This window comes from Oxyura jamaicensis, chromosome 13, assembly GCF_011077185.1.
Source record: "Oxyura jamaicensis isolate SHBP4307 breed ruddy duck chromosome 13, BPBGC_Ojam_1.0, whole genome shotgun sequence".
In the NCBI taxonomy this organism is placed as follows: domain Eukaryota; kingdom Metazoa; phylum Chordata; class Aves; order Anseriformes; family Anatidae; genus Oxyura; species Oxyura jamaicensis.
In genome coordinates, this window is record NC_048905.1 from 3,627,740 (window position 1) to 3,650,993 (window position 23,254).

A 23,254-nucleotide genomic window follows, 5' to 3' on the forward strand; every position below is an offset into this window, starting at 1 on the left:
TCACATTTGAGTCCGCTTTTTGTCATTAACCAAATTAAAGTCCAAGCCAGCAGTCCTTCAAATGTAGGACTAAGATGGAGGGGAAAGGACAACAAAAGGGCAATGACTGTAGCCCTGTTGTTAAAATGGAGTTTTATAAAAACAGAGACAATGTTTCATACAGCTGAAAGTTAGAAAAAACATAAGCTGTGACCTATTTATTAGCACATAATACAAATCTTCTCTTCGTTGAAGAACAAGGGAAAGGGTAATCTAAATGCAAATTAAAAAATCAGGAGCTAAAATTCTAAAACACTGGAACAGGCAGAAATTTAGATGGAAAAATAAATAAACAGAGAAACAGATTGCAGTAACCCAGCAGAGCTATGTTTCCCAGGTCAGGAGGAGGATTTTGGGAACAGCATGCAACTGCCAGCACGGTCGCCCAAGTGCAACAGGCTACAATCAAGATGTTGCATTTGGGAATACAGTGAATAGCAAAAAGACAATAAGAACAGAAGCATGTTTTGTGCATGTGGAAAATACAGTGTAGGAAAGGAAAAGTGGTACATGGAAGGAGGTCGTATTTCTTCCTTGCACAGCTCTGCAGGAAGCCTGGTGAGACCAGTAAGTTCCAGCGGTGGAACTGGTGGATCTGCTGTGCTGTCGCCTATAACACTGAAGCCGTTGTACATGTCAGAAAGGCCAGGATGTGCTTGGTTTCTGCATTCACAATTGTATATTCAGTCTACAAATTATAGTCATTGGTAGATAAAATAAATCCTGGATTAAGGGTGTATGTTTCATGTGTAGCAGAGTTCAGGACCAGTAATAATCTGAATTGGTGCCAACTGCTCCATTTATAATACCACAACTGACTGGCCGTGAAAATAACTAATTATTTTGCTAGGATTAAAAATGAAAAGCTGAAAGCAATTTATAATTCAATCAAATAAATAAAGACATTTCCGGACCTCTTCATAAAATGCATGCAAGTGATGAATACCAGAAATTGTGGTTGTGTCTGTTTTGCAGTAGGCATATTGTCTCAAAGCACCTAATCTGTTTCCTTGGTACCTGATTGTTATGTATTTTTTTTTGTTTTTGTTTTTTTTTTCAAGATTACAGTGCTCAAATGATTTTAATTTCATTACCCTTTAAGTTTGGCATAAAGTTCATGTGGATTTGTTCAACATTGTTGTTGTTGTTTTATTTTGTTTTTTAATTCAGATGATGTTGCATTTAAAGGGTTTGAGATTTCAGAGAAACTCTTCTTTCCATTTCAGATGGATTTCTTTGTCACTGTTCAAAGTCATTGCGTTGGTGTTCCGATTGTCTTCCTAGCAGGATTAGAAATGCAGAGTTAAAGGCTGACATCTTTGGCATTGCTGAAACCCATTATGAGCAACATTATTCTGAATGTAAACACTGAAGTTCTGACCTAAGTAATGGTTTAAACTTATTTTACTCTACTGTACAGGATGCAATTTCTATTGCCGTTATTTCTAGGTGACGATGTTTGCAGTGAAGAAGCTCCTTGTGACTAAACAGCTGACAGCTGCTAGTGCTAAGAAATCTTTATATGTGCCTGGGGACCTTCATAAAATATAGAGTATCCATGTTCCTAACTTGTGAAGCAAGGTATAAAAGAAAACAATTAAGGTTTCATCTGTAATGACAGCTGATTCAGGTTTTTCCAGAGTTCCCAATTAAACAGTTATGAAGGCATGAAAGCTTATTACTCTGACTTGTACTGTTCCTTGAGAGCGCAGTTTATTTATCAAGTCATGAACGGTGGTTTATTTTTTGTTGCTTTTTAAATCTTGATTTAACAGCATAAAAATAAAAGGCTTAGCATGAATTCAGCAAATTATCACAGCCTAATTTATCCCCTGGTAGTTTCCTACGGATTTTTCACAGAGGTTTTTCAAATAGTTGAACTCAGAGTCATGTATCAATGAAGATTACTAGCCATACAGTGATATTATCCGCAGGTACTCATATATATATATATTTATGGACAACAAAGGGTTTTGTGTTTTTTGGGGGTTTGTTTGTTTGTTTTTCTTTTTTTTTTTTTTTTTTTTTTTCTGGAGATCAGGGAGAACTCTGTTCTTTTCTGACATAACAAGATTGCTTTTGCAATAGAAGACTGGTGTCTTTGTGAGCTAGACAGGAATGCAAATGACCAATACCCTGTGTAGAAGTGGAAAATTAGATTTTAGATTGTGTGGGTACCATGGTCTGTATCTTCATGCCATGTGAGCCTAACTGCACATCGGAAGTATGGACAGCCAGTGTAGGTACTGAATGCTAGCTACTCTCTATTGGCATAGCACTTCATTCTCTTTATGTTGTTTTCAAAACAGTCCTCTCTGAAGTTTGCATCTTCTACAGAGTCATTGTTCATATCCCTTTAGTTAGAAGATAATTTACCTGTGTAACAGGAGATATTGTCAGGTGTTGATGTGCACATTGTTTAACTTGAAAAAAAACACATTGAAAATAATGCTTTCTGTGTTCCTCTCTGGTAGCTGTGGCTTTATGAACATGAATGCAGAATATTCTTTATAATTTTGGTGTTTCTGTTGTGAATTTTATTTAGAAATTCATGATCTCCAGAAAGGAAACAGACACGTAACAAAACTGTTCCATAAGTTGAGTCATTTTGGACTGGGAATAGAAAATATGTTGTCTGATTCCACTTCATAGGTGGAAGAAGAAAGCTAGAGCTCTTTTTTCTTTTTCCAAAAGAAAACTAGAGCTGGGAAGTGTACAGAATTTTGTTGGGAACTTTAAGAACATCATTTGTTTTGCCATGAAGCTTCCTGTTCTGTTTTTCCTCTGCTATTTTGTGCAAGGAAAAAATAGTAAGAAGGGAATTGTAGTAATTGATAACCGTGCTCTTGCTGGGGCACCACGATATGCAGCTGGGAATGGGTGCAGATTTTATCCCAACAAATACACTACTTGTCACTACAGAGGCCATTTGGGTCTTTTTGACAGTTGTTAATGACAGTTTGACAGCAAAGTGTTGGCTTCGTTTCACAGATGAAAAGAAAAGAATTTCTGCCATTCTCCCCTCCCCCCCCCCCCCCAAGTTTTTGTGGGTTGTTTTTAGTATTTTTAAGATGTGGAAATTCGTCTGTGCTAGTCCTCACTGCTGTACAACAGCCCAGTTGTTAACTTTGTAGTTCTGTCAATGTATTTTGACATGAGTAATGTGGCACAACTGATTTCAGAATGCTAAAATGTCTTTTATCAGATCTGTGGAAGCATTTCCTGTCTTGTTCACAAAGAAAAAAAAAAAAAAAAAAAAAGCATATTGTTGTAATCTCAAATATCAAACATTTCCCATGTTTTCTTGTCACTTTTACTAAATAAATAAATAAAAATGCAGGAACTCAGATTAGAGCTCTGTCGGATGACTGGCCATACTCATAGTCTGTCTAGACACTGAGTAGAGCAAAACAGAGCAGAGTTTTTTTCCTTCTGCTGGAGGTTGCCCGGGAAGCCATCCCTGACAAGGGCCATACTTATGCAAATACAGGTATGCATTGTGCATGGTTAGCCCAGAAAGCCCTGTGGGTGTTTTATTTGATTTTGATCACAGAACAGTCATGGCCTTCTAAATGATAAATGTTGCATTTCATTAGAAATATGCAGATTAATGGAGGAGACAATAGTTGCTTTGAGAAAAGAAGAATTTATATGCATGTTAGCATGTCAGGTGTAGTTGTGTTGATCTACCATTTCTTGTAATAAGATCTCAGAGCTTGGGTAGATTGAAGTGTTTAGGCTGAAGTTTTCTGTGAATTCTGTCTATATAGAGGTGATTTGTTTGGAAGCAGACGAGGAATATCTGACCAGTTCTGAGAATGATGTTAGAGAGAACACGCTGTTGTACTCACAGTGCAAACATCATGGGACCATTTTGTTGGTTAAACAAAATATTTCCATCCTTTGAATCAGACATTCTCAGTTTGGAAAAGTTTTCGCTGTGATTTGTCTATGCATCTTAGCTGAAGTTGCAAAAATTCACTGCAGTGTTCTGAGTTTGACTGCAAAGCTGATGGCATGTGTGCAAGGAGCTGCCTCCATGCCCTGCTGCCCGGCCCCAGCACAGGCAGCGACTGTGGGGCTCTGCTCTGAGCTTGCTTTCTGCTGGCACTTGCTCAGCAAGGAGCAAGAGGAGTGTGCCCAGACAGAGCACAGGAGAGCCCAGCACTCGCTTATGCAATTGCCTGCACCCTCCTGTCTCCTCCAGAACGGGCACATCTGGAGGAATAACACATCCTGTGGTAGTAAGTGAAGCTATTCTCCTTTTACTTCCTCCTCAGTGCTTGGAAAAGCTAGGAAGTTAACAGTGATTGAAAGACTACCTTGGAAAGTCAAATATTACCCTGAAGAATTACCGCTGTAGCTAAGCTTTAGGTGGAGTTCTGCCAGAACTACTGCGTGCCCTGGGAAGAGCTTGCTCTGGTCTCTCTTTCCATAGCTTAAAAGCTATTACATGGGAGTGAGAAAAGTTCATCTCCCGAGGAGGTGAAGGTACTTATGTAGTGTTTGAGATGTTCTCAGAGACTACATTCAGCATGCCTGCAAAAAATTGTATGAAGTAATTAATATTTTGTTCCTGATGTGGTATATAAAGATTGAATGAGGAAGGATAAAAGACATGAGAGTAACCCCGCAGTCACTGAAGATACAATATAGTATATTACAAACATAGTATATGGCCGCAGAACTGAAGACTATTTAATATTGTGAGCTAGAGTGAAATCTTGTTAGATGCCTGGTTTTATAAACCTTAATATTTTTTTACTCTATTAATAATTGTCACCAGACTTACTGTCAAAAAGAGAAACATCTGTATCGTGGTATTAGGCTTGGGGATCTCCGTGTCAGAAAGAAGCAAGGCAGAAAGAGGATTATAAAAAAGACAATTAAAGGATTTTTCTGCCATTGATGAGAGCAGCTAGAAAATATATTTCAAATTCAAACTATGTGTTGTAATATGTGTATAGATTTCTGTTTGCTGCTGCCAGGCAGTTTGCTGCAGAAGGGACTGAGGTTGCCAGAAGGTGTGTCACTTTTAAGAAAACCATGCTGTTTCTGCTGAATTTAAAAAATTGTTGTCTGAATACTACTGTGTTAGAAATTCAAAAAAAAAAATCACAATTTGCATGTTTTCTAAATTGTAGTAGGTATTATGTTTGTGTGTATGTGTGTGCGATGTCTGGGTGACAGCCCCTCAGCGATGGGCATATTCAGATGCTTCTCAGTAAAGCATTTCCTGATGTCTTTGTCACAAACGTGCTCTGTGAAAGTAAGATTTATCATCTTAGTGGTTAAAGTTCACGTTGCCGTAGTGATAAAATGTTTGACTTTCCTGACTAGCAAACCCAGGAGTTTCATAACCTTAAATGAAAATAAGTCATCTACAAATCTTCTTCTTAGGCAGTAACAGGCAGATGTCGGTAGCCCTGTGTTTTTTAACCACTAGCTATGGATTTTAAAACTTATAATGAAGTATAGCTCGTTTGTTATTATTTTCTAATTTCTAAGGAAACTGTTCTCCAGTAGTTTTAGAGTTCGACAAGTGGCGTTTGTCCCGCAGGAGCTCATATTACCCTTTCCCCATGCTCTCAAAGAACTGCTATTAGGGGAAAATAGATACAGAGTGAGGAAAAGAGTCCAGGCAAATACTTCAGTTTATACTGTATAATACACATTGTGAATGTTTTAAAGGGGAGAAGCAGCCCATAAACCTGCTGTATGTTGATGAGTTGTATGGCTAGTATCTCCTCTTTCTTACCTGGCCTCTGGAATCATGGAATATTTCCTCTACTTGGGGGCATCGCAGAGAAAGAAGACCTTATCTTTTCCATGTGGTTTTCTGTTGGAATTTGCATTTTCTTCAGAAGTGGGATATATCAATAATGTTAACAGACATAACTTTCCAGGCATGTTTCCTGCAAATATTACAATGGTCACAGAGGCTATTAATTGTGGTTAGGTGGTTAAAATTCCTGTATGTTGCACATAAAATGTACTTCTGATTTAAGTATATTTAAGCCACCAGAAAGATGGAATTTATTTTATAATGATAGATGTGTAACTGTGAGAAAAGTATACTACTGAAAAGGGTGAAATAAAAGAAGGATTAAAAGAAGCAGTTGTTTATCTGATAAGGAAGATCTGTAAAAGGGTAAATGTTAAAAATATATACGGTAAGTGGATAAAAAAAGGAGATTGTAATCATCTGTTCTCCTGTCATTATAATAAATGAATGTGTCCAGAATTTAGAAAAAATTAAGAAGCGAACATCAGAGTTTATTAAAAAGAATGACCTCTTCATATACCACAGATTGGCATTCAAGAGTGGTACTAATGCCAGCAAAAATCATTGTAGCAATTAAGATAGCCAAAAAATTGACAAAGGATGGAATATCTTAAATGTAAAAAGCAAAACAAAACAAAAATCTGATCTTCTTGTAAATTGATTATCGTAGCAAAGAATGTCAGTGATATTTATCCTTTTGATTTTAGACTTAACCCAGTTTTGAACTGCTGATCTGGTGTTGAAGGAGAATTTGTCATATCTTTGCATTACTGGTTTCAGATATCTTCCCCTGAGGCATCTTGTACTGATCACAGCCGGATTAGATTAATCTTCAGAAGGGCAATTCCTATAATTTGTAATTAACCAAATGAGACCTCTGCCTAGAGGTCAGGTGAAAATAACCTTTGCTTTTATGGTAATGCTTTTTAGTCTTAGTTGGGATAAGTAGAATTGCACATCATTGAATTAATCACACTTTTAGTGAGTATTTGTATACTAAATAACTTATGTACCAAATTGTTGTAAAAGAAAATGAGCTTGAAAGATATACTAGTCATACATAAATTAAAAGGAAAACAAAGCTTTTCTACTCTATTGAGGGACGACTCACATCATGTAGATTATGGTCATGATGATGAAGTATACAACATTATATTACACTTCTAAACCTGTACACTACCAATCTATTTTTGCATCAGAGATTACATACGCCTTAAGGGAGCAGATGGCATTAACTGCCTTTCTTTAAGGGATATGGTCTAGTGATTTTTGCAGGTGCAGATGAAGGGAATGGGGATGGAAGCTAGTAAGCTCCATTACATACAAAAAGGAAAAAAACAAACAAAGAAACAAACAAACAAAAAAACACTTTAATTTTTTTTTTTTTTTTTGGTGGTGGTGTCTTCAAGGGAAAGTTTTCAACCAGTAAAGATCAGATGTTATTTAACTCTTTTCACTTAGAAAACACCCTTAGGTTCAGAATGTGCAAGAATGGATGCCAGCTTCACATTTCATCCCTACTTCACAAATGAAGCTCTCAGATCTCAAGAGTTACTCACAAGCCCCAGAGACAGCATGCAGTATATAACACTCTAAGAAACCATCTACCTGCTTTGGCTGCTAGTAGTGCACTTCAGCTCATGGTTTGGGTTTCCCTCTGTGAATGCACAACAGCACAAGTTGAATTCCCAGGGTACGGCAAACACCAGGTGCTGCCTGCCTGCCTGGGTTTTGTTCTTTGAGGTCTTGATTTGCTTGGTCTCCTAATTCCTTGTGGAGCCATGAGGAAGATGCTCCTAGACGGAGACGCTGGATCCCCAGGCCAGGCTGGGTCTGAGTTTCCTCGTGCCAGCATCCAGGGGCTGTGGTTTGTACTGGAACTGGGGAAAGGAAGGCTGCCCTTGTTCGTGGTGACCCCGCTGCCAGCAGGATCCCAGCAGGAAGTATTCTGTCAGCACCACTGAGCATGAAAGTATGGAAGGGATTAAGTATTTTCTCATTGTTTGTGTGAAGATACTTTATTCCAAAGCAATAGTAGGATTCTTTCTGCTATGAATTGGATAAATGATATCAGCGCCTCCAGAGCCAAACTTATCCTCCATCTGTATTTACCACAGTGGTCTACTAATGCCATGAATCCCTTAATGTGCAATTGTGGCTGAGCAAGCAAGAAAATATTATCAAAGTGAAAGCAGTCCATATGTTATTCAAGAGATATGGATAGTTTCAGGGAAATGAGACACGTAAGAGAACACAATCCAGATCAAGAAGAGGCATAGAGAACATAATGGTAATGTTTCTCTAACTTTGCCATCAGTTTTTCAGGTAAAATGAATGAGAGTGAAGGTGTGTGTGTATATACATATATTTGTATTTATACCTATCTATACCTGTGTGTGTGTATATCTCTCTCTATATATAAATATATACGTACACACAGGTATAGATAGGTATAAATACAGGTATATTTATACATATTTAGTTATAAAATATATATAAAAATGCCTTATATAAGATCTGTATATGTATAAAGATGGTAAAAACATCTCAAGTTCTTATGTGACTATTTTGAGACAATGTAGTAAAATTAAGAAAAGCTGGGTTACACATGGGTAAAAATCTATTCAGTGAGGTCTTAGACAAAACTCGTAAGATCAGTGAATTAATATTTAAGAATAATTACAAGTCAGAAAGTGAGGAAGGGAAACATTTGATTCTTGGGCAAGTTATTCTGCCATCGTGTGCCATGTTGCAGAACACTCCTAAATATGGTTTTGCAGAAGCAAACAGTGAAAATTAATAACTCAAATTAATTGAATTTATAGTCCATGTGAGAAGAATATTTTTTGCTGAAGCGGGGACTCTCTAGGATACTTTGTGTCTACAATAGGTATGCTTGAGATACTCTTTTGTAAGACTGTGAGGAGATTTCTGAGAAGCAGCATGGAAGATCCTCCTCCAGAGGCTCAGTAAGTGGGCTGGTTCCATTTGTGTTCTAGAGTTGATCTGTCCAATTCTGTAACATTTAAAAGTTGGTCAGTTTTCAAATTTTTGTATCCATGTTTCTGGAAGCTGTTAGATTCTCACATAACAAAACTCGAATGGATGAACGAGTTCCATGACTGCTGACTGTATTTACCTTCCACTTGCAGTGTGTTTACCATTTTCCTCAGACAAATGAAGTAAGAATTTCTCTAAAGATTACTTTTTGCATCAGATGTTATAGTTAGATTTTTTTTTTTTTTTTTATGCCAATACAGAATGCTAATCAGAGTGAAATTGTCTGGGCTTGTAATGGCTGTTAAATTCTACAGAATATCATTAAATTGTTTTACCGAGTATGTAAAACAGCTTAATTAAGCTAATATATTCATAACTGGTGTGTATTTGCAGACATTTATGCCACCAGCAAACAAGAAAACTTTAAAAGCTTCACTTTCATGATGTGTATCTAATGTCAGCATGCACTTTACCTGTGTGGGCATGAAAGTGTACTGCTAGTAGCTTGCAGTTCACATTCTTTTCTATAAATATTTTATATTTTGGGTTCATTGTGACTTCCTTTTTTTTGAGTAATTTTGGCTTGCTAATATGGCAAAACCAAGAATATCATTAGCTATTTTTGTTAAATATGTTCTACTGAAATTGCACCTGATGAAGTTTCACATTTTCTTTTAAAAATAATTGTTTCTTCCAAGTGTCATGGTACGGTTCTTTAAAACAACAATAAAACTCTGGACTGATGTGCACTTAGGCTCATACTTAGAACTGTTCAGTTCATTCCTGATGAAAAAAAACACTGAATTTAAGATTACTAGATTAGAAATTGGAAAGCAAATTAAAATGTACTCCTGACTAGGAGTGTTTGGTTTAATTTGGTGTTGATGAGAGCTGTCATTTTTTAATGTCAGCCTTTCCGTACTATTTTTAAATACTGCTAATGAATGCTTTGTTTTGCTAGAAGCATCTGATCATTGTTACTTTTTGGCCACTCTCTTGCTGCTGGCCCATGTACTGGTTTACCCAGGGGTGAAGGAAAACATGCCTTCCCTCTCCTTGTGCTTGGTGTTCCTGTCTAGCCATCACTGGGTGAAGACATAGCTCAGTTTTCGAGGAGAAGAAACCCATCACCTTCCCTAACTGAGGAGCTGTAGCTATAAAAGTTGAGTAGGGCCTAGTTTTACTTTCTGTAGATCTATGAAAGTGTCCCGTATCCAAAGCAATTCAACAGCTGGATATGAGACCAGAGGGCTGACGTAAAGAAATGAACCGAGAAGGAAGTTGTGATATTTAAATAAATAAACCAAATTGATTATATGTCTTTATTAATGGAAGACACTTAGGTATGTTTTTTACTTAGTGTATGAACTTCCATTATACAGCATCATTCTGGTGAACATGTAGGGGAAGAGGAGAAAATATAAACTGCTTTTGGACAAAATGCAAATACCATTGTAGAAACACAGACTACAGATGTAGTTTCATTGTGAATTAAATTATTGTCAGCTATACTGCAAGTCACTTCATTCTGTCCTAATTTTTCATTTGTAGCCCATTGTAATGAAGCCAAAATTACTATGCCTTTCAAAAACCTAGAAAGCCTTAGAGACAGAGCATATTTCCACATGCAGTTCTTTACAGTCGTGTTCTTTCACATAGGAAGAAAATACATAAGCAGACATCAACCAGTAAGTCTATACTTTCTGACAACCCTGGGGGACTCCATGTGCCTTAAAAATGCATATGACTGTCCACTGTGTTGTTATTAAGTGCTAAATGTCTTGTTTTGATTTTGATCCTGAACATTTTGCCTTTAAACCCAGTGACCTCTATATTTTGGTGTTAATGTATGCTTTCTTACTGAATATGATGAATAAAGGTAGAAAGCAATTACAATAATTGAGATATGTTTCAATTTCTATAGCAGATATTTAAACTACCAATCTCACCCAGTATAAAAACGCAAAACTGGTGACAAGATTTCTGTTTCATTACTGATAGATTTGCATTCTTTCAAGTGATCCTCGGCTCTGTGAACTCTTTTTCCAAATGTGTACTTATTTTCTATGAAATAGGAAACTGTAGGAAAGTTAGAACTAAAGATTCCTATCTCTCTGGAAGGCTCATGTCTTGCATGAGAAACAGAGCTTCTTTCTCTAACCTCAAGGCTAAGGCTCTGGTCCTGCAAATACAAGGTTAGATATGTAACATAAAGCAAGTCATGTTGCTGTCACTTGTCATGAGCTTTACATTAATCACATATGTAAGCAATAAATTATTTGGGGCCAAAATAGTAGGGATAAGTAACTTAAAATCTACCCTTGTTTTGTGTATTTCATCCATTTCAAGTATATTCAGTGTGTTTTCGGTAAGTCTTGCTAGATATTTGCACCAGAGATCTCTCTATGCAATTCATTACAAAGCCTTAGCAAACATCATAATTAAGAAAAATTAAAAAGTTCTGTTATTCTGAAACTTAAATTAGATCCCCAAGATTTAAAATTATTTAGTTGTCTGTAATTGCCTTTCTAGGAACAAACTTCACCCTTGCAGAACTAGGAATTTGTGAGCCCTCTCCCCATCGAAGTGGCTACTGCTCGGACATAGGAATACTCCACCAAGGCTATTCCTTGAGCACTGGCTCTGATGCCGACTCGGACACAGAGGGAGGAATGTCACCAGAGCATGCTATCAGGCTGTGGGGAAGAGGGATCAAATCCAGGCGAAGTTCCGGTCTGTCAAGTCGCGAAAACTCGGCTCTCACGCTCACCGACTCCGACAACGAAAATAAGTCAGATGAGGAAAACGGTAGGCCTTTTGTTCAATATATTCTTAATGTGCATACATAAGAATGTAATCATAGTGAAAAACAGTTGAGTATTCCTTTAAAGATGGTTATTTCACTTTTGTTTCTTTTTTTTTGACATCAATATCAGGAAACACTTTTACATGTATATTATGTAATTTGATATATATTGCTTTATCGTACAATTTACTGTTCAGGCAATTATCTTGCACAGAAGTTTGTGCTCCAAGTACATTAAATTAAACTTAATGATGATGAGAAACAGGAAGAAATTTATTAAAAACTTTCTCATGTGATTTTTATAGAAAACTTGAAATAATATTAATCTACAATATACTAATAGCTGTAACAATGGTGCACATTTGTAACAATCAGATTTATTTTTTTTGTGTTTTCTCATGAGGTTTTGATTTTTTTTTTATTTATTTATTTGCTATTTGCTTACTGGTAAGTATTAAGGGCTTTTAGAAAGCAAACCTATGCATCGTACTGAGGCGAAGTATTTATATTTAGCATAGGTTAAGTTCATAAGAAAGGAACTTTACACAATACAAGAGTCATTGGTGACAAAACACCTAGCCAGTGGTTGATGAAAAACTCAATGAAGCCAGCTGTCCTTTCAAATGCATACAGCCCTTATTCATGTTCTTCATATGGATCTACTAAAAGTTTTTACTAGGCAAGTTTTCTGTGCCTGCATTTTTTTTAAACTAAATTAAAGAGGAAAAATGTTAAGAATGGATTTCCAATCATTTCTTCTCTATCCTGGGAAGATCCTCCCTCCTAATGAAGGTGCAAACTCAGCTTAGTAACTCGAGGGTTTGATGTTTGCCATTTTGAGAAGCTGAAGGGGCATCTCCCTAACCGTGTATCCCTGGAGCAGATGTTCAGGCAGGTAATACTAGCCAGTGTAACCAGCTGTCAGCTGCACATATTATTTAAGACAAAATTTAATTTGTCGCATGCTATTGCTCTGCTTAGAGGAGGATTTTTTTTCATGTTTATTTTAGGCACCTCCCCATGTTCAGTGAGAGTTGTCTCCATTTCAGCAAAACAGGGCTGTGACGGGCACTGGAAGCACAAGCAATTGCTTGTTAAAGAAAACAAGGGAAAACTGAGTTACACTTTCTATATTGATTGAAAATAGTTCAGAGAAGTGCAATTGATTTTGTTTGCAAGAGCATACATTTTTTTTTTTTCTGTTTTAAATTGAATCTTCAAGTAATATCTCCTCTCTGTAGGCATAACAGGATATATCTCTTCATCAAAACCAAAGAGGAAACATATATTTACTAGCATGAGTGGATACGAGGAAGCCAGTATTTTAAAAAAGAATCTGACTGGTTAATTAATTAGTGCCATTCACAGAAAATAGGACAATTTCCATTGACTTCAGTAAAGTTTTGATAAGGCCACTGCATATTATGTCAAATAAAATAAAAAACTGACTAATGAAATTCTGGCATTACAAAATAATTAGAATTCATTTCTATAGCATGAATTCATGTATCTGTAGATGACTGGCAGTTTGTCTCTACTTCTATGGAAGCACCATGCCACACCTTTTGTCTGAGAAAATTTAATTTCAGGACCTACTTGCATAATGTTGCAGAGGTTGATGAAAGAATGAGTCTGTTTACTTGCATTTCGTTTTCCTCCATAGAGTAAATGAATTACTAAGTAATTGGAAATAGAGTGCAGTGAATCCGTTTTGAACAGGTAATCTTTCTAACAATGATGTTAATAAAAGAAAGGAGGACATGATAAAAGAGCATGCGAGAAACAAACTAGTGTGTGGAATTCATTTTTACTTGGCAAGGCTCTTATGATTAGCATTTATGTTTGATTGTTTAAAAATAACATGCTAGTATGGAACAACTATCATATACACAGAGGTGTTAACTTCAGTAAACTTTTTAGTCTTGCTCTCTCACAAATCCTGGTTAGCTCAACAATCAATGTTTTTTCACATCACTGACTTTATGAAGTTTTGGGATGTATTATCATATAGATTGACAGTTGCCCCACTGGTTCAGCACCACGGTGTGGACACTTACAAAACTGTCATTAATTTCTTATGCTTGTGCCCAGCAGTGGTTTCCAACATAATAAAAGCTATGTCCTTCAGAAGCAGATCAATAACCTGCTAGGTATTCATCTTGAAGAGTAACAAGAATTTGTATTTCAAGAGAAATTCACTTTCTGATGTTGTTTCACATCTGCAGGATACTGGCATAAAATGGGACCTTTCTTGGTACGAGGTTTTATCCATTTATGCCTAGCAATATTAGAAGGAACTCATGATGCATACACTTCACTGAATATATTTAAAGTACTATTGAAGTGTTTTCCCCTGCTATGGTTGTAATATTCTGTTACAAAACAGTAGTTGAACTCCAAAAGGTTTTTTTTTTTTTTTTTTTTTTTTTTTTTTTTTTTTAGTATTGAGATAATATTGCAATTTATATCGTTGTATTTTTGGGGAAAACAAAACAACAAAACCATTCACTTTTCTTGCAGTATTATATAGATTTTGTCACTTTTTGTACATCTCCAAGTAGCCTAGAGGAGGCTTAATCTCTAAAAATTGTTCTGACAATATCATGTTGTGCCAATACTGATCTATTCACAAAGCTTTTGATGATTTTCTGCATTTCTAGATTCGGTATGGTTTCATTTGATCATAGATTAGAATTGTGTGAACCCCAAAATAGCAGCCTGTTTAAAATGCTTATGGATGAATTGGAATAATGTAAACTCATTAAAATCACTCTTTTGCATGGTACACTAAAATTATTTGTAGCAAAACAGGTTATTGAAGATGCAGTTTGAGGAGGAACACACTTTTTCACAAGTCTGATGACGCTCAAAATTCTTACCCGATCTTGCAACTGTTACTGCAATCTCTATCTGCTGATCTCTTCTTTAGACATAGTGGTGTGAATATTTAAGAGCAAATCTGTCACCAAATTATTATACAGCATGATTTGTTGCATTGTGTGATTTAAGTAAATTGATGTTTTTGCGATACGTCCAAATGTAAATTGTCAATTAGGTCTCCACTGATGTTGTGTGCTAGCTTTGTGGAGACAGTTATTTCTGGACACCCACAAATACAATGTGTAGGGGATATACTAGAGAGTTCCTCTAGTATAATAGACATAATCCCAAAGTAGGAGACATAATCCCAAGTAGGAGAAAGGAGAATGGGAAAGTAACACGTAAGAGTACATTTCAGTAATAGGTGAGTGCTGAACTAATAGACCAAAAAAAAATCTGCATGGAGGACTTCATTTGATACGGGTTTAAATCAGACTAATTATACTGTTGTACAAGAGAAAACCTCTGTAATAGTGGATACTTCCATCAGCATAGGTGACTTTATTTTCCTGGAAGGTTGTTTGGCTCTTTTTGTATTAGCACCATTATTAGATATAATGGATAGTACTACTGATAGAATGGGACATAACATAAAATGTTTACTGTGAGATTTCAACACTGATATAATATCAAACAGTTTCTTCTTTGCATTTGTTTGTCAGAAAAAAAAATATCTAGGAGGAGACGGAGAGTGTTCAGGAGTGAAACCATTTCATTAAAATAGAGCAAAAAAAAGATGATCAAAGAATGCTTTTATTTTACCAGTAGTGACTGTGAGTTGAGCAGTAAGGCAAGAATGAACAGGAATAAAAGAAAGCAATCTCAACCTTCTACAAAACAAGGGAAATGTTTCAACATTCTATCTACTATGTGGTACACGTGGTAATCTGTGCATGTTTTGCATCCAGTATTAAACACTGATTTTGGTAGCTCTTTGTAGATAAAGCCTAAGTAAAGCAAATCTTTCTGAATATACAGCAAAAAATCTGTATTGATAGCCCAGCTGTACCTGGTGATGTACGGAACAGGGGTACTTTATTTGGTTGAACCTAGAGAGTCCTGCTGTTGAATCGAGTAATGCTATACTCTTTCACTTTCCTTACTTCATCTTTCCTGGAGATCTTCCCTTTGGAAGATAGCTGGTCTCCAGCACTCAGTGTAAGGATTCAAGTTGCATGGGAATGCATTGTGGGATGCTTCACAGAGAAATGATATTCAGGTTCAATATCCACCAACAAGCACTACACTAGACATACTAGTGATGATTAATTCTGCTTCCATTTTTCCTTTATCACATTGGTGGTTTTTATTGTAGAGGTATTAAGGTAGAATGAAGTAGGAAAAATTGTAAGATAAAATATGAGAAACTGTACTTTTGTTGTACTTATGATTAATTTTTAAGGGGGGAAAAGGGAAACTATTTTCCTTTTTTTGTTGTTCTATGAAGTTTTCAGTGGTGATTTCATATAGTAATTTCTCAAACACATATGTGAAGTAAATATTAAAAAATCAATACAATTATTCAGACTAATCTCCTATTTTATTGTTGTTTTAGTTTTATGAGCAGTATATTCTGGGCTTGTTCCAGGGTTTTATTAGCTTAGGATGGAAAAGAAAAGATACCACCACATCAGAGTAGTGTACAGAAGCATCAGACCATCAGATGACAGCTAAGGAGTTTATTTTCTTATTTTCACTGTTTAAATTTTGACATGTTGTTCTCAAAGTTTTCTTATTTAAATTTTTATTCAGTGTTCTATTTCACACTTCATAATTTGCAGAAAAGGTTATGGTGAAACTGTGATTCTACTCTTCAGAAGATTCTGATTTTGTCTTATGCCCAATAATGTCTGTAAGTAATTAGACCAGTTTGAAAGTAGAAGGTTTTAATCTTCCTGACAACAGAATTCTGTTTGGGTTTAAAAAGTTGGACTTGAACTTGCTTCCTAAATGTTTCTATTGACAAATATACACTGTGGCCTATGGGAAGTACTTTTCTTGTTAAAATGAGTTGCTTAAACAGGATTGAGTAGGAGCAGATCTGTGAAGTCTCAAGATGAGCTAGGAAAAAAAAATAATATCCTTGTCATTTTGAGGTAGTGTATCTGTGTGTGCAAGAATCAGGGCAGCTGCTTAGTGTATGTAAACATACTTGCTGTAGGTTTCATGGTTGTGCTAAACAACTGAGATTATCGCTCTAGCTGGGAATGTTGTGCCCGTTTGCCTCACAGATCCACCCAGGCAGCTTGGAAATAGCAGGAGGGACAGAGAAGAGAGAGGAAGAGCCACCATGATTGTGTGATAGCTTAAAGGTGTCCAGATGGTCCAAAGGTACTGAATGAGATTTAAATGAAATGGAATCATGTACATCATATAGCAACTAGGCTTCTGAAGGAAGAGTGCTTGGGCAGTTAGCTTGTGCATGGGTATACTTCACCTCTTCTTTAGTTGACGGCATGTCAAGTGCTTTATAAGTGTCATTTTAGAAATCATTAAGCCATGGTATCAACACTCAGTTGCTTAAGTGGATCCAGTTTTGATGTAATCTCAACACCTTAGGCCACTTCTTATAGGAAGTTGTTCCTCCTAGTCAGTTCCTCTATTAGGAAACTACTTTTACAGACATATCAATAATTTTATCCAGGTAAGTGGCTTATGCTTTCAGTGCAGGAGAAGGCTAAATGACAGGGTTAAGGACAAAAGTGGGCATGTAGTAGTGGTAAACTTTGAAGCCTTGTGCAAGACAGGAACATGAAATGACAGTATATACAATCTTAAACACTTGTTACAATTTTAATATTGCCCAGCAACACTCTAGTGTAGACCACTGGGATGTTGAGATGAAAGTACTACTAATAATGCAGGTATAACAAAAGAGATAAATAAATGCTACCCAGAACTTGGTGTTTGGTGATACTCTAGAGAGTTAGGATGCAGATGTGGCAACAGTGGCATCTATGCTCAGGTGACCTAAATAATAAGGGGGAGTAAATAGTGCCACCTCGGTGTTCTGTGGCTTGTAGCTGAGATTCAGTTATTTGGCAGAGATCGTATTTTCCATTCAGTTGAATGTTCACCAAAGAGAGATGTACACTGTCATCCCAGGTTTTATTCTTCTGGAAGTAGGTATGTTTCTAGCCCTCCATATTATAGGAGAAATGGATGAAGTATTAAAAATAAATAAATTCCTTATACATGGTGTGATAAGATCTTGCTAGCAATAGTCATCTTGCCATTCAAGTCAGGTCTTCAGTGTCTGTAAAATTTGTAAACTTTCATTTATCTCAGGTGTCAGGCATTTCAGTACCTCTGGCACATTAAATGCCCATTTGAGCTGCTGGGCCTGACCATTTTGTGTTCTATCTATATACTACAGCACAACCTTGCTGAAGCTGTTTCCCATTTTGCAGTTTTGATCTTTGGAGTGACTTATTTGGAGTGCCTGACTGCCCCCTGCGTAATTGCATGAACCAAAGCATCTAGGAGTTGAGGCAAGGGAAATGAAGTCAAGTATTTAGCCAAGAAATGGAGGAAAATTGAAATATATGCTGGTGAATTAAGGCTACCCGGAAAATACTCCAGCAGCTGGGTTCATAAACTGTGGAGGCTAACTGTAATCTAGTTCTCCTGAACACGAGGGAAGAGCTTTTACGTGCAACTTTATCTACATTATCGTGTGAAGGTTACAACACTGAGAGCTTTTTCAAAAAAAACTATCTCAACATAACCTTGTGATTTTTCAATTAATATTTTAATTATGAGCCTTTCCATGTACTAGAGAGAAATGATGAAACTATATTTTTAAGAATTTCATTATAGCACATCATTCAGTTTGTCAATTACTAGTTTTAGTAAAGCTAACTTAGATAATATAGGTCACTTAAGCAAGCAAGCAGCAGTACCTTTGTTCAAAGTATAACTGAATTAGAATAATGCCTTTTTATACTTTCCCATAACAGAAATGTGTATCTGATAACATTAATCCAGCTTGGTAATGAATTCATTGTGAGTGGCTGATGAGCGATAAAACCATTGCAGGAAGGTTTGGCTGTGCACGTTGTTAAACAAAATTTATCAGAGTGAAACATAAAAATATGCGTATTTTACATTTTCCTTGTAAGATGAAGCACGCATCACAAGAAACTATGCATTGAATTTAAGTCTTCTCTTTCAAAAAGCTGTGAAATTTTACCAAAAGCTTCCTCCAAATGGATCAAGCCAGATATCGGCACCTTTGTTCGTGTAGCATATCCCACTATTAATAGTCTTCCTAATTACAAAGACGTGCATATTTCACTGATAAGCACGTAATTAGGCCAAGGTACATAATACGTTTTCTAGCCAACCCTTCATTTATGGAGCTTTGCCTGAGTCTGACCAATGGACTTAGTGTGCATGGACAGTGAATACTTATTTGCCATACATGTATAACTACACACGTTTAAGTATTAATGCTGTTACTAAATATTCCATTTGATGTATTTTGTGTTTGCACTGTGGGCATTGTTCATTTCAAGCACTCTGGCAAGTTGTTTAAGACCATATATTTGATATGATTGTTACTCTTATGTTTAAATATAACAGCCTATTCAGAAATAAATGATACTCAGTTAGAAAATGGATAGGAAATTATATCCTAACTTTTTTAATGCAGAAGTTTTAATATATGCATCTATTAGAATAAACAGAGCTTGTTGAAAACATAATTCCATAATCACTGAGTTTTAAGAGAGATTTCATGTTATTACTTTACTCTTTTATTAAAAAAAAAAAAAAAAAAAAAAAAAGTAATTCTTAAGTAGTAAATAACATAGATGTGCCTTAAGTTACATTCCTTAAATCCGAGGAGAGGAAATCTAATTCGAGAATTTTACCTATCTTTACCTATGATTTGTTACTCAACTGTTTGCAGAATTGGACTTCTGTCAAATATGTTACAAGCAATCTGGAAATCAACTGTTCTTTTTACTTGTAATTTCACTATATCTCTCATGGATTAACGACAAGTTTCTGAAGACAATTTAAGCTTTTACACATTATACAACAGTCCACTTTCTTGACATTGAAAAGGGGAATACTTTTGTATATCTGTTCAGTCTTTCTGTAGCATTGGAAATTGCTGACACTCTGACGTTTTTTCTTTAAGGAACTGTAGAGTTGATTGGCAGTGTTACAGAAAGGCTGAAGTTCTGCCTCTCAACTCATGTTAAAGGCTTCTTATGAGCAGTTTGTCCACTTCCAAAACAGTTGCTTAAGTCTTGGTTTAAAGACCTCTTATCTATATTTTTCAACATTTCAAAAACTGTTGGTAGCACTGCAGGTAACATGCTGAAATCCTAACCATATGTGAACATGAAATACCGTATACTGTAAAAATAGAGGACTATTTATGATTAATGGCTTGTCAACTTAGTCTTTGATGGTTAAAGAACATCTTATTAGAATAGAATCCATAAAATGAAAATATGAAGTTAATGGAGAAATTGAAGTAATTAGAAGAGTTTCCCTTTTCAGTAAAATTGTCTGCTATTGAAACCTAGTTATAGCTGTTCTTAAAAATACCTGCATTTTGTGATTTGCTATGGGAGTGCCTTCCAGTAGGTTTACAGGAAGCAGTAGCTTTCAATGTTCTTCCAGGATGAATAATTTATCTCATTATAATGTGTTACTGCTTGTCACCAGAGGGTGCCATTGCTGTGATCTTCTGCATTCTTGTGTTAAAAAACATTGAGTTTTGGAAGAGGTACTCTTTTAAACACTACCTCTTCTGTTAAGTGTATAAAGCTGTGGCAAGAAAAAGTGGCCTTATGGAAAATAATTTATACAACTAAGCAGCAGAACTGTGTGTCACAGAATCACAGAATCACAGAATTTCTAGGTTGGAAGAGACCTCAAGATCATCAAGTCCAACTCTGACCTAACACTAACAGTCCCCACTAAACCATATCCCTAAGCTCTACATCTAAACGTCTTTTAAAGACCTCCAGGGATGGTGACTCCACCACTTCCCTGGGCAGCCCGTTCCAGTGTCTAACAACCCTTTCGGTAAAGAAGTTCTTCCTAACATCCAACCTAAAACTCTCCTGGCGCAACTTAAGCCCATTCCCCCTCATCCTGTCACCAGGCACATGGGAGAACAGACCAACCGCCACCTCGCTACAGCCTCCCTTGAGGTACCTGTAGAGAGCGATAAGGTCACCCCTGAGCCTCCTTTTCTCCAGGCTGAACAAGCCCAGCTCCTTCAGCCGCTCCTCGTAGGACTTGTTCTCCAGGCCCCTCACCAGCTTCGTAGCCCTTCTCTGGACTCGCTCGAGCGCCTCCATGTCCTTCTTGTAGTGAGGGGCCCAAAACTGAACACAGTACTCGAGGTGCGGCCTCACCAGAGCCGAGTACAGGGGGACGATCACCTCCCTGGCCCTGCTGGCCACACTGTTTCTTATACAGGCCAGGATGCTGTTGGCCTTCTTGGCCACCTGAGCACATTGCTGGCTCATATTCAGCCGACTATCAACCATCACTCCCAGGTCCTTCTCTGCCTGGCAGCTCTCCAACCACTCATCTCCCAGCCTGTAGCTCTGTTTGGGGTTGTTGCGCCCCAGGTGCAGGACCCGGCACTTGGCCTTGTTGAACTTCATGCAGTTGACCTCGGCCCATCGGTGCAGCCTCTCCAGATCCTCCTGCAGAGCCTTCCTACCCTCGAGCAGATCGACACATGCACCTAACTTGGTGTCGTCTGCAAACTTGCTGAGGGTGCACTCGATCCCCTCGTCCAGATCATCAGTGAAGATATTGAAGAGGACCGGCCCCAGCACCGAGCCCTGGGGAACGCCACTAGTGACCGGCCTCCAACTGGATTTGACTCCATTCACCACAACTCTTTGGGCCCGGCTATCCAGCCAGTTTCTAACCCAACGAAGCGTGCGCCAGTCCAAGCCAAGAGCAGCCAGTTTCTTGAGGAGAATGCTGTGGGAAACAGTGTCAAAAGCCTTGCTGAAGTCAAGGTAGACCACATCCACAGCCTTTCCCTCATCCACCCAGCGTGTCACTTTGTCATAGAAGGAGATCAGGTTCGTCAAGGAGGACCTGCCCTTCATAAACCCATGCTGACTTGGCCTGATCGCCTGCTTGCCCTGCAAGTGCTGTGTGATGACTCTCAAGATAATCTGCTCCATGAGCTTCCCTGGCACTGAGGTCAAACTGACAGGCCTGTAGTTTCCCGGGTCAGTCCTCCAGCCCTTCTTGTAGATGGGCGTCACATTTGCTAGCCGCCAGTCAACTGGGACCTCCCCGGATAGCCAGGACTGCCGATAAATGATGGTAAGCGGCTTGGCCAGCACCTCTGCCAGTTCTCTCAGTACCCTTGGGTGGATCCCATCCGGCCCCATCGACTTGTGCACATCCAAGTGCCGTAGCAGGTCACCAACCATTTCTTCATGGATAGTGAGGGCCACATCTCTCTCCCCATCCCCTTCCACCAGTTCAGGGTACTGGGTATCCAGAGAACAACCGGTATTGCTGTTAAAGACTGAGGTGAAGAAGGCATTAAGCACCTCCACCTTTTCCTCATCTCTTGTAACTAAGTTTTCCCCCGCATCCAGTAAAGGATGGAGATTCTCCTTAGTCCTCCTTTTTGTGTTGATGTATTTATAAATACATCATTTGTTACCTTTAACGGCAGTAGCCAGATTGAGCTCCAGATGAGCTTTGGCTTTTCTAATTTTGTCCCTGCACAGCCTCGCGATATCCTTATAGTCCTCCCTAGTGGCCTGCCCACTTTTCCAAAGAGTATCAACCCTCTTTTTTCTTCTAAGCTCAAGCCACAATTCTCTGTTCAGCCAGGCTGGTCTTCTTCCCCGCCAGCTCGTCTTTGGGCACGTGGGGACAGACCGTTCCTGCGCCGTTAAGATTTCACTCTTGAAGAGCGCCCAGCCTTCCTGGATTCCTCTGCCCTTCAGAACCGCCTCCCAAGGGACTCTACCAACCAGTGTCCTCAGCAGCACAAAGTCAGCCCTCCGAAAGTCCAATACAGTGGTTTTACTGGTCCCCTTCCTGGCCTTGCCAAGAATAGAGAACTCCACCATTTCATGGTCACTCTGCCCAAGACAGCTCCCGACAATCACATCCTCCACCAGTCCTTCTCTGTTAGTGAAGAGAAGGTCTAGCGGGGCGCCACCCCTGGTAGGCTCACTAACCAGCTGCGTCAGGAAGCTATCTTCCACACTCTCCAGAAACCTCCTAGACTGCTTCCTCTGGGCTGTGTTGTGCTTCCACGATATGTCAGGGAAGTTGAAGTCCCCCACGAGAACCAGCGCTGACGATTTCACAACTTCTGCCAGCTGCCTGTAGAACTCCTCATCCGTCTCCTCGTCCTGGTTCGGCGGTCTGTAACAGACCCCGACCAGGACGCTAGCCTTGTTGGCCCCGCCGATCCTAACCCAAAGGGGCTTGACTTTGTCATGCCCAGCCTCGATTTCTACAACATCAAAAGACTCTCTAATATAGAGAGCCACTCCACCACCCCTTCTGTGCTGCCTGTCCCTTCTGAAGAGTTTATAGCCAGTCATTGCAGCACTCCAGTCACAAGAGTGGTCCCACCACGTCTCCATGATGGCAACCAAGTCGTAGCCTGCCTGCTGCATGATGGCTTCCAGCTCCTCCTGTTTTTTACCCATGCTGCGTGCATTGGTGTAGATGCACTTCAGCTGGGCCATTGCCTTATCCCCCGGCCTTGCTATTGTTCCCCC

General features: G+C 38.2%; 1 protein-coding gene across 10 annotated transcripts in view; it reads left to right on the forward strand.

Annotated features, from left to right (window-relative positions):
• The window catches only part of TENM2 (teneurin transmembrane protein 2), an 823,338-nt gene that overhangs the window by 342,291 nt on the left and 457,793 nt on the right, over positions 1-23,254 (forward strand). For all 10 annotated transcript variants that reach the window (XM_035338985.1, XM_035338975.1, XM_035338974.1 and 7 more), the window contains one exon: positions 11,357-11,632. In XM_035338985.1, the coding sequence (XP_035194876.1) occupies positions 11,357-11,632 (276 nt within the window). The remainder of the gene's footprint in view (positions 1-11,356; positions 11,633-23,254) is intronic.